Genomic DNA, 12,932 nt, shown 5'->3' on the forward strand with positions numbered 1-12,932 from the left:
TAATTTTATTGGTATTATGTTGGATATGAGCCACCTTGCTGTCTAGATACCTGTGTTGGCATTAGACGTTAAAAAGCTCATGTTGGGCGACCACATAGTGGTGTGAATATGAGAAAGCTTGTGTTTTTGTATTTGTTTCCGATTCTGAAGCTTATAGTTAATGTAATGCTAATTATGAATTGAAGTCTGTGTGTGTGTTTGTCTTGGGTTGGTCTTAAAGATGATTATTTTACCACTAAATCGCTTTTCAGCATGTGGGCTGCACATTGTGCTATACAAACATAATGTGTGTTTATTATTATCCAGAAGACCATTTTATAGACTTTTCTGTTTATATATCACCGTTTGTGTGGTCTGGTACATATTTTACACTGTCTAGTCTAAATAATACAGTGATTACTATGTCTACTGGTCGTGTGTGAATGTGCATAACTGTCTGTGCGGGACTTTTATGCTGGGAGTTCTTTGCGAATATTAAATGGCAGTAACTTCAGAAGTTTCATGTTATCTGATGAGGGAAGCTGCATTATAGCAGGAACATCTGGTGAATCTTAAACACTTTATTATCATGTTTACTCAGGCCTCAGGACCACACCGCCTGATTAAAACAATACAGTGAAAAACACCCAAAACAGGACAAAAAACTGACTGTTCTTCAACGAAAGGAGCTTCTGATGGCACAGTTTCTAGCAGAGATGTTGTGTAACACTATGTAGGAATTTATCAGGCTATTGAATTATTAACTGAATGCAGGCAGTGCATAGTGCGTTCCTGTTTGGGATTTCTCCAGAAAAAGGGTTGTTTCCCGAAGAAAGCCCTTGTCACGACTAAGAGACGGAGGTGAATAATGTATCGTAGCAGGGATGTGCGTGTGTTTTGAAAAGTAGATCATGCTTTAGTAAAAGCTAATAGTGGTCTGCGCAGGATGAGGGAGGGGTGGAGCGAGGGAAAGAGACATGAGAAGAGAGAGAGAGACTAAGAGAGAATGAACTCAATAATGCATTTAGCCTAGTGCTGTAGCCATGGCAACTGGGCGATGACTGGTCTGTTGCTGAGGCCGTACCCCGTGTGAATCACAGCACAACACACACCGCAAACCCACCTCACACACCTGTATTTACACACAAACACATGTATGTCAGTGCTTTGGCACATAATATGTTCATTAATACATGCATGGAGTTTCTTTAAACATTAATTCAGTGCATTAACATACAGTACAGGCTAGCTGCCACAAGCTAATACACAAACAAAAGCATAATAGACATTTCTACAATATTTGAAATGATAAATTAATATTATTTCATATATATTGTTTAGAAATCTATAATAATAAATATAAATCATATTTTATTATAAATATTATATTGATATTTTAGTACATTGTTTTATTGCATTATGCACACATAAAATAATAGATATTGTCTGTTATGTTATTCATAACTTATTGCATTTTTCTATTATTTTATGTGTGCATAATGCAATAAATAGTCTACAGTTCCTAGTCCTCATGGCATTCACATTATACCTGAAATTGAATATAAAATATTGCTATAAAAATATGTATATTATATTGTTAATATTAAGTCATTTATTAATATATTAATATACATTATTTTAAATATAGTATAAAAACTTATATTAAAATATTGACAATCAAGTCTTTATTTACCAGAAAACTGAAGAAAGAACCTATTTTTTAATGGCTCATTAAATTTATTCAAATATTATTATACTGTATCACTGGCCAAGTGCAATCTCATTCCCCACTGTGCCTGATTTACAGATTGTCCATTTCCTCTATGCATGCAGCTGGGTAGTGTCTGAGCCTGGCTTAGCAATGAAATCACATTCACACACACTCACACACACACATCCACACTCCACTCAACATTGGCTTGAGAATACTCTCTGTACTATCAGTGGTTAAATGGGAATGCTCACGTTGGACTCACGCCAAAGGCACATAACTCTGATAACCTTTCCATAAATGGTCACAGAGAGCTTCACATGATTGTAAATGAGACTGTTGATCTAAAAATGTATTGTTCTGTATCAGAAGAATGGATATACCAGTTTTGTAGCCCTATATTTTAGGACAGGATATTTTAGAAAAATGATAATTTGCCAAAGACATTGTCTCTAAGGACTGTTTTTACTGCTTTATTTCACTACCCATATGAAAGGGCTATAGGCCTAGTATTCACATTGTATGCATAAAGAGTTTGTGTGCTACATAGACTTTCAGTGTTATTAAGCCTATTTTTTGCCCACATAAAAATATATACTTGGGCTTGATGTGTGTTAACTGCAGTGACACATAATTTAGGATAATCAAGTTCTTTTCTATCATTTTATCCATTATTGAAGAAAATACTCAACAGTCACCAAGAAATCACTGTATTTTCTTTGTAACGCAGCAGGCATATTCACTGTTAAAGCCCTCAGATTTTAATTTTAGCTTCATGATATTAATACAGAAAATATAGCACAGCTAACATCAGACCAAAATGCCAGTCATTTCCTTTTGTGTTAGTGTGCCCAACATTACTTTCTTAGCTGGACTGATATACATTTTATTGGCCTTTTAATGTCAGGGAAAGATCAGAATGACTGAGCACTCTTCAAAGGGAATTATAGAAATCTCTCAGCCACATTCAAAGCAGATATCAAGAAGTCAGATACAGAGTGTACATATGTGTGTCCATGTCATTATCGCTTGGCTATTACACCTGAGCGAACATGATCTCAGAGGCCTCATAGACTGGTACAGATATGCTTATCACATTTGCTTATCACAATGGTATGTGTCCTTTGGTCAGTTGTTGAGTTAGCTTTATGTATTGGTGTGCATGCCAAAGAGGGTATTTAACTTAATAATTTAATAATAATAATACTTTACCCTGCAACCCAAAAGTTATCTCTAAAATCAGACTTTAGCATGTTTTTTTATATATATATATATATAAAATCAGCAGTAAAAAGACAACACTATATCATTATCTATGAATTCAGTGATGCTGAATCACATATAAATGTATAAGTCTACTGTAGACTCTGTTTTGCTGAATTTATTTCAGGTAAAATATGTAAATTCAATCTACTGGGATTGATTCCCACTACAATATCCCAAAGCCACAGTATATGACACATTGCTGACTAAAACTATGAGATTTTATATGAGGCTATATATCGATCTTCATCAGCGAAAGGTTTCCACAGCCAAAATATGATGAATTATAGTGCAATAAAATATTGCACTAGAGAGCACTGGTGCAGTGTTCTGCTGTATTTATTTCATTTTATTAAGAATAATTTTTACAGTGTTGGTTTTTGACATAGATTATGTAGTCTTGTACCTGTTCAGTAGATGAAGTTGTTCAAAGAGCACAATAGTAGCAGTAGCAGATGAAAATCAATACAGTGATACAATCAGTATGTGTAAATATGTTCTAGCTTAAAGTTGCATCTATTTTTCATGAATAGCAAGAAACACTTTCTAAGACATGCACTCTTTCAAAAGTTTAATATTTTTCTTTTTTTTAAGAAATTAAAGTTTTTATTCAGCTAGGATGCATTAAATTGATAAAAAGTTATGGTGAAGACAAATAGAATGTTACAAAATATTTCCATTTCAAATAAATGCTTCTTTTGCACTTTCTATTTCTTTTGCACTTTCTTTTTCTCCTTAAAATAGCACATTTCCACAGAATTATTAAGCAACACTGTTTTCAACTTTTGTGTCTGTTCTGTGTTCTAAAATGTCAACTGAATTTATGGCAGCGGTCATGAGAGATGATATTTATCTGGTGCTGCCAACACTGTTCCATTTTCTCACTCCTCCTCTTGGACACAGACCCTATTTGTGAGTCTGGACCTGGGCCAGCAATGTAAGGGCCGGTGTGACGTTGACTGGAGGCGAGCCAGATGCTCATCACAATACAAATATAATATAAATACAATACAAAATCATTATGAGAAATGAATATTTCACCCTGAACATATTACCTGTTGGCAAAAGACAGCAATCAGTCCATGTCTGTGTCTAAAACAAGCTCTCTAGCATCCAGCCCTAACACGTGTGGATTGACCGGTCGTTTGTACTTGGCCAGAGTGCAAAAGGTTAGTAGGGGTCAAGTATTGAGTTGAGAGGTGAGCTAATACTGAGATTAGTATGGGGGTTGTTGTAAGGTTAAACTCTACTAAAATTAGCAGAGGTGAAACAATCTCTCAGACAAAAAGATGTTTAGACCTTGATGATCTGAGATGAGGAGGAATGTACTGTATGTGTAGTTTGAAAATGGCTGCTGGAGGCAGTGGTGAGGAGTAAAACATTGACTCACTCTGTTCACACAAACACACACACTCATTCTGAGTCAGAATGCCAGTTCAACTCAAAAGACACTTTTGCCTCAGGATTGAATAACCCTCTCCAGTTACACAGCCTGCAATAATTTAGTGTTAAACTCTACTTAACACCATCATAAGCTTTTTAAAAATATTCATGTGTATCTGTGTGTGTTAATGGACAGGTATCATACATTAAATCACCACAGGTCAGCGTTTTCATTTGTTTTTACGCAACAGTAGAGCTGTGGCAGATGTATTTGTACCACCTGTATTAATATAGAATTCACTTTATGTTCCGAGGATCAGAATTTAGTACCATGTTTTATATTAGTTTTACAGTTTTGAGTATTTTTAAACTCAAGTGTTACATATTCTTAAGTTGTTTATTGAATATACACTACCAGTCAAAAGTTTAGGGTTAGTATGATTTAAGAAAAAAAAAAAAAAAGAAAAAAAAAAAAAAAAAGAAGAAGAAATTCATAATTTTATCCAGCAAGGACACATTAAATTGACCAAATGTTTTATATTGGTAGAAAAATGTCTACTTTTAATAAATGCTGTTCTTTAGAACTTATATTCTTGAACTTAGACTTATCATGAACCATAAAAAAATACATCATAACTGTTTTCAATATATAAAAATATATATATATATTTATGATCTTCAGAATGATTTCTGAAGGATCATGTGACACTGAAGACTGGAGTAATGATGCTGAAAATTAAGCTGTGCCAGCACAGCAATAAATCATATTGTAATAACATATCACACTTTTTTTTTTTTTTTAATGTATTTGTGCATGTTAATTGCCTATTTTTACATTCAGATTGCTTTTGTGGTCAATTAAAAAAAAACTAATAATTTAATAATGGTTAAATGTAATGTTTAACAAATCTGAAAAATGAATATCATTTTTCCTTTTCATGTAGTATGCTATGAGGGTGATATAAGATTTGTTCATACCATTTACCATGTTCTTGAATTGTACTGCAGAGCTTTTCCATGAAAAACTAGGCAATCATATGTATGTGTATTGTTCATAAAACCATTATTTTCGTGCAACAATTTCAGAATCTTTCATAGACAATTAACATATAAATATGTCTTGCGCATGTCTCATGAATGAGACTCATAGTGTTTGTGTTGCAGGAAGCCTCAGTGTGTAGCTGTGCTGTTCTTCACCACCTGCCAACATTCCCTCACATCTGCGTCGAGCGTGACAGAGTAGAGGTAGCATACTCTGCCTTTGGCTGAATGCAGAGAACACATACTGTAGCAGTGTCTAAATCTGCCTTTTGTGTGTCTGCCTAATACAGCTACAGTGTGAGCTGTTGTATTAGTTACAGCATATGTCAGGAAACTCTCCTAGTTTAGCCCATCTGCGTGATTGAAACACGAAACAGATAATTCTTAGCTTGCTGTTGTCTGTCGACATTGCAGCTTCACTCTGGGGTTCCACCGTTCGAGCTCCCGGTGTCATGCTGTTGCCGCCCTGCTAGAGCTGGTTGCTATAGCAACAGCTGTCTCAGGCGGAGGGGGCTAGTTTGAGACAAAATCATGTGCTTCAGTTTCAAGGGCTGGTAGGAACATTCTTGAGCACAAAACCCTGCCAGAATCTTATCGTTACTGATTAGTGGCTCGCTCACCACCTCGTCCAGACAAAGGGAAAATTCCTGTCATCCATGACAACTTCAGCAGAGAAAAAATAATGGACACTGTCCATTTCTCCACTTTATACTGAATTAAAAGTAAACAAACTTTAGATCTGCAGTATTACAGCATTGCAGTAATGGGGAGTAGATTGCATATGTTTACATTTTGGATGCATTTTATGTGGAAATATGTTTTTTTTGTTGTGGTTTTTTTTTCAAAAAGACATCACAGTGTGTTACTTCATATTTTCTGTAGAAATTTTGCGCACTCAAATTCTAGCGTGACTGTGGCTTTAGATTGCATGGCAGTGTTTCTTGTGCAAACATGAACATTGCACAAGCCTTGATGTCCAACAGTTGACTCTTAGAAATAATTATTTTTAATGCACGTTTCCTCATAATTTAATGGTTAGAATCAGACTCACTCAGTGAATAACTGATGCCCTCACAGAACTGTGAGTCATTTTTCTATTATGTTGAATTTAAAATGAGCTGGGAGCCTTAAGGTTCAGTTTTAATAAACTGACTGGTTGTTCAAATTACATTAAAAAAAAATGTGTACTTATTCTAAAACAAAATCATTCAAATAATAATTTAAAAAATATATATATATATATATATAAATTTAGTATTAGCTTTTGAAAATAGGTTTTTAATTCATTTAATAGGAGTTTAATTAAAGTCATGATGCACAAGTGACAGGAAAAGAAATGTCATGCAATATATGATTAGGAGACATACAGTATTTGAACAGGCCCCCAGAGCAGTTTACAAAGTGGAGACTCTTTTGGGTGGCAATATTATGTAAGCACATGACCTGATAAGGAACAGCGAGTGATGGTGGGAGGGAGATTCTTTATGTTAATCTTGCACAAGCCTTATAAGTGGCCAACGATTAGATTAGAGAGGCATTCATTAACTCTCCAACAGACAAGGAGATATAAAGTGAAGAAGTGTCATTCTGAAGTGAGAGAGACGGAGAGTACAGGTTCCTGTGATTTTAAGAGTAGCAGTAAATGTCAAAAGGAGGAAGGATAGCGAGAGTAAGTGGAAAGATTCCTAGTCACGCTAATGAGAAGCCACTCTGAAAGATTCAGAGCTCTTTTCGTTCGAATTAACTTTAGCTTTTGAGTGCCGCCAGGTTTAGAACAGCAGCTTTGAGTGGACACTGTCTTGGCCTGATGACCTTGAACAAATCTGGCATAGTAAAGCCTTAAGTGAAACACAGCATGCAGACACTGATACAGAGAGAAAATGATTGGAGTATTGTGAGCCTCAGCACACAGCTCATCCATTATTTCTGTCTGTGAAATGTCTGTTCTCCTTCAGGGCATGTAATTATCAAGATTGTAAACAACTGAAGAGTGTACTTGAATTTTAATGTCTGTTTATTGTGGTGTTTATGTTTTAAAGGAATAGTGCACCCAAAAATGAAAAATTATTTTGGATGAATTATTCTTTATGCTGTTGTGTCCGCAGGCTAACATGTCAGAAGTTAGTAAACGGCAAAGCACAAATGACTCATGACCTTCGTTATGCAACTGTACTGACTCTTAATGACACTTGTGAAGAGCAGTACAGATATGTAAACAACATGACTCGTGTGAGCGAGTGTGAGTACCTCTCTGTGTGGCTGTGATAACCACTGCGCGGCAGTCAGCTTGTCCTGCTGATCACTCCAAAAACAACCTCCCAACACCTAACACTCCTCTTACACCCACACACTGTGTGAAAGCACCCAAAGTGCGGACATTGGACCATTGAAACACTTTCTAGCCAGTTACAAGCATTATGTAATTAAGGCTAGTTGAGGTTCAGCCTTGTGTTTATTAGTTTTGCATCTACATGCATATTTATTGCTATGGAAATAGCAACAGTGCTTAAATGCAGGAACAGTGTAGCCAATTATAAAAACAATCAAGCTTCAGTTTTATATAACCTTGCCATTTGCCTTGCCAAAAACTAGTTGGACATTACAAACCATTTAAAAACTGTTGTATATTAACGAATGGTTAAATTATAATAGGCCTACTCTTAGTGATTCTCAAATTGTTAAAAAGAAAATCTTGTCTTCATTTACTCACCCTCAGTTTTGTCCTTCTGAAACACACACACACACACACAAAGATATTCTGAGAAATATCTCAGTATTTTAATTTAAAATGTGTTTTAATTATTTATTTCTGAATTACAGTACTTGCAGGTTTTGTTCTGGGTAACATATTACAATAAAGTTCAACAATGAAATGTATTAAAGCATTTAATTTAATTAGTGTTCATTTCAATATTTACTAATGCATTAGTTAAAATCAAAAGTGGTATCTTTTAAGATTATTTAATGGACCCGAGCTAACAATGAACAGTTGTCTTTTCATTAACTAAGATCAAATAGCACTGCCACAATGTTTTGCTCATTGTTAATGTTAGTTAATGGATTAACTAACGTAACCACATGGGACCTCATTGTAAAGAGTTACCATGATCTGTGTGAGAATTTTGTCAACATTAGCTTTTACATATTTGTTGAATGTGGTCAGAATCCATAACTGGCCTGTAATTTCAATGTCATGATAAAATTCTAGTTATTCAAATTACTTATGTAATCAAATTACTTATGTAATACAGCTATAAAGTATGGGCTGTAATAGATTTATTATATTTTAGTTAGCTACAGACCAATTGTTTATACACTTGTTAATGTCGGCTGTTAAATATATTGTTGTGGGTTTGAAGCTCAATAATGACATAATCCTATCTTCCTTATCTGTGTAACAGTGTAGTCTACTACCAAAAAGGAAGTCTTTGCTAATCCATGTCTCTGTGTTCTTTGACAGTGGCCCATCCTCAGGAACCAAACCATCCACCAGGAAAACTGGTTATCCAGTGCTATAAGTGTGGGCAGCCATGCAAGGGAGAGGTTCTCCGGGTGCAATCCAAGCACTTCCATATAAAATGTTTCACATGCAAAGGTAAGATCGATTTACTACACAGTGGCTGTTAGAACATCTCCCGAAAGCTCATTTCTTAGGTCAAGAATGATGGATTAATATAGTAGAACCAAATTCCACTTTAGCCTGTTTGTTATTGAAGAAGTAGTTTAATTACATTTAGTCATACCTTCATCCAAGTCAAAAATGTGAGCAAAGGATAGATAAACAAAGCTGGCTCTGATAAAGCAGATGGCTTGTGGGGTTGAGTAGAGAGGAACCCAGAACTGATGAATGAAACCAAAGTTAGTCCAAAGCTGTATCACGCCCCCTCTGCACAACCAGGATAATTTAATAAAAAAGGGCCAGTCACTCTTTGTTCAGACTTCTGTGGTCTTCTGTGTTCATACCTGTTTTACCGACATCATTTGGCAGGAATCATGGAAAAACTAACTGAATTTGCTTGGTGAGTCCCTCTTGAAATGATACAGGCAGGAAGTAGATTGAGTTTGCCAACACACATTTTTCTTTAGGTCTGTTGTGGTTGTACATGAAGTTGTAACCTTCTTTATTTAGTTGAAGAGTTTTTGGCTGTCTCTCTAAAAGCTGATTTTCATTCTTTGCGCTCCATATGGATTGACCCTCAGGTTGCAGAAGAGAATATAAGGTTTATGTGGTGGCATGTTGCCAGTCACAAAGAGCAGACAACTCATTTCCTTCTGGAAGCCTTGGCGAGAGCTCAATGGCTCAATGTGCCTTTGTTTATGTGCTATCGAAGAAGAAAAACGGTCAGTTTCTGCATTCTTGATTAATGTGTAGCACTTCAGTATGTGAAACATTGAGGACCTGTTGATAGATAATAGTTTGAGGGGTCTTGACAATAAATGTCAATGCATCCATAAGCTTCTGTTCCCAGCAATCCTTTAAACAGCCCTCAGAAGCTGAGGTCTCTCTGGGTTTTCTTTAATCTCACCTGAGCTATTCACTCCACATGTAGCTTTGCATTAGTCACTAATCGCTGACACCACATTAGTTACCTGAAATAAGGTTATAAATGAGAATGCCCTGTCATCACTGAGATGACAGACTAAATGAGCTTTCTTTCTTTCTTTCTTTCTTTCTTTCTTTCTTTCTTTCTTTCTGTTACTTCAGCTTTAGTTTAAATTTTTAGTTTAAATCAGTGCATAAAAAGCTCATTACACTGTCTGAACAAACAGACAAGATTTTGTCAGACACAAAATAGCAGTGCGGACAGTATGTACTAAACACTGTATTTTTTAAATCAGATTTGTATGCATGTTGTGTGCAAGACTAGGAAACATCACAAGATTTGCTTCATAAGCACAGAGTGAATGAAAAAAAAGACCAAAATGACCAGAACTCGTTCCCACCAGCATCTGCCACATGATTGTTCACTTGTACAAGTAGAGTTGGAGTTTAAAGTTTAAAAAAGAGATTAAAAATCTGTGATTCAAATCTATTTAAGATAATATTTTATCAGTAGGAACTGAGCATTTTTAAAATTGAAAAAAAAAGAAAAAACACTGATATAAAATGAATAATAAATACTTCAGATTCTGCACTCTGTCTAGGTCACTAATCAAATAATCAAATTAGTAAAATTGGTAATGTGACTCTGTACAGACGGTCAGATGTTCTTGTTTTCGAACTCAAGATGCTCATTGGATCATTCTGAAATCATGCTGGAGAACATGATCATCAGATTTTTCATGCAGCTCAAGTGCTTCAATTCTTGTTGGTTGTTCAGTTTAACTTTTCACTCAAATTGTTATATGCCCCTCAGGGGTCAAATTTTAATATTGTATATTATTTATTGGTAACACTTTAGTATATGGACCAATTCTCGCTATTAACTAGTTGCTTATTAGCATGCCAATTATTAACATATTGTCTGTTTATTAGTACATATTAGCACATATTCCGCATGACCATATTTTACAAAGAACATTGTTAAAATTTCTTTTTATTGGGTATTTCTTTACTTACTTTTATTAAGCAGCAAATTAGGAGTTTATTGAGGCAAAAGTCATAGTTAATGATTTGTTAATGGATAGAATTGGACAGGTGTGACCTATTTATTATATTCAACTTTTTATTCAATGTTAAATGTGCATTTCAATTTTTTTATGCAACATACATGTAACAGTAACATACATGATTTTTATGCATATAATACAATATATAAATATATGCATATAATACGAAACACAAACCAATTATATTACGAAGTTTTTGTTGATTGTTCAATTCAAATTGTTATGATAAGTCATTTTCCATGGAAAATATCAGAAAAGTTTTATTAAAGCAGTATGGTATCAGACATTAAGATCCCACTTTTTGAGTACCATGTGAATATTGAAACCATTCAGTACCATTATAAATACTCAAAGTGTCATTGTCCAGTTGTCCTGCATGGATGTTAACGTACATTGATCCCCATCTTTCCTAGATCGTCAAATCTAGAATGAGTAAGACTATTACTAGCCACATATTTCTTAAACACAGTAGAGGGCAGCACAAGGGCTCAGGTTAAGCAGGCCGGTGACTTGTAGTCCACTTACAAGGAATCCATTATTTAATGGATCGCCCATATTTCTATTCAGTCTACTCCATTCCTAGAAATAAGGATTCACTGTTGCATAAAGTCTGATGTTACTTTCTCTATGGATACCTGGCAGGAGTGCTTCTGCTGGGGTGACCTGCCAATACCTGAACTATGGCAAGAGAAGATGCAGTGCTCTACAGCTCGGTTATAAGCTAATGAGCCTTGCTCTGCTCTTATCGTTTCATTTGTTCACTCTAAGCAGGCTCACTTAGAATGCTAGAGTGAGCATGTGCAGTCAACATCTACAGCTCTGCTCCCCACTTCTCTTCGGTGATCACTTTATATTCCTGTCCATGTCTCACCCTGTTTTTCTGCACATTTTCCCTCCCTTCCCTTGCTCTGTGTGTGAATGCTGTGTCAGTCAGCGAGCCTGTGTGTGCTATTTTGGGCATAGTCTCCGGTAGCTGTTAAAGCGCTGCAATGCTGGAAATAGCTCTGCTGATCCCCATTGGGAGGATAAGACGGCAGAGGAGGGGTCCGCACACACCTCTACAGAGACCGCCAGTCTGTCTGTTTGCATTAATGAGGAGTGGCAGATGCCCCTCGGGGTCAAGGGTTGCATGCCTGAACATGTCATTTCAGGATGTCATTCTCACAGCCAAGAAGATGATGTCACAGGTTGACCTCAAAGCAACAGATTCATTTCACAAGTATTTGAGCATTTCATCTATAGGAGGATATTGCTTTGATGAAGTTACTGCTGTTTTTATTGTTTTAGGTTTATGAGGTTTTTCTCTGTGAGAACCAGATCATGTGACTTACAGAGACATTTTTCCTATTGAATAGGAGGAAGATGAATCACTAATTCTATGTCTGCAGCTCAAGAAATTTTCTGGGGTAAATAGAATTTAAAGTCAGAGCCGTGTGAGGCTCGATTTATTATGGATGTGCACGCTTTATTTAACATGTTTTAGACTGTTAAACAGATACACCCGCTTAGAAGAGCTGGGACAATTTTTAAAATTTTAAAGTCAGAGCTCATCTGAAAGAAGAAAGTCACACCCGCCCACTAAAATGATAGAGCTTAGAAGAGCTGGGAATTTTTTTTTATTTTTGGGTGAACTAATTTGCATTTAATCTGGATTATTGCTTTAAGAGTTTTAACAGAGTATGTTTAAGCAACAGGAAGAGGAAGTTTGGTTTCTACCTGTCGAGGTCAGGTCATCCACATTTTCAAGAGTAAGGTATATATTTAGATATCTTGTGTGTATGTGTGTGTGTGTGGTAAGTCCTAATGAGATTCTTTGTTTAGAAAAACATGGAGCCAGAGAAGTTCAGGCAGTCCTTACTAAAATAGTGGAGAGGATTTTTCTGGCACCTGTCACTGTGAGAGACACACATTACCAACCAGCCAGACTCTATGTTGAACACACATA

The 12,932-nt window shown here is 35.7% G+C and overlaps 1 protein-coding gene across 40 annotated transcripts in view; it reads left to right on the forward strand.

Moving 5' to 3' along the window:
- The window catches only part of ablim1b (actin binding LIM protein 1b), a 63,915-nt gene that overhangs the window by 19,790 nt on the left and 31,193 nt on the right, over positions 1 to 12,932 (forward strand). For all 40 annotated transcript variants that reach the window (XM_042735691.1, XM_042735671.1, XM_042735687.1 and 37 more), the window contains exon 2: positions 8,838 to 8,972. In XM_042735691.1, the coding sequence (XP_042591625.1) occupies positions 8,838 to 8,972 (135 nt within the window). The remainder of the gene's footprint in view (positions 1 to 8,837; positions 8,973 to 12,932) is intronic.

This window comes from Cyprinus carpio, chromosome B12 (assembly GCF_018340385.1).
Source record: "Cyprinus carpio isolate SPL01 chromosome B12, ASM1834038v1, whole genome shotgun sequence".
Lineage (NCBI taxonomy): Eukaryota > Metazoa > Chordata > Actinopteri > Cypriniformes > Cyprinidae > Cyprinus > Cyprinus carpio.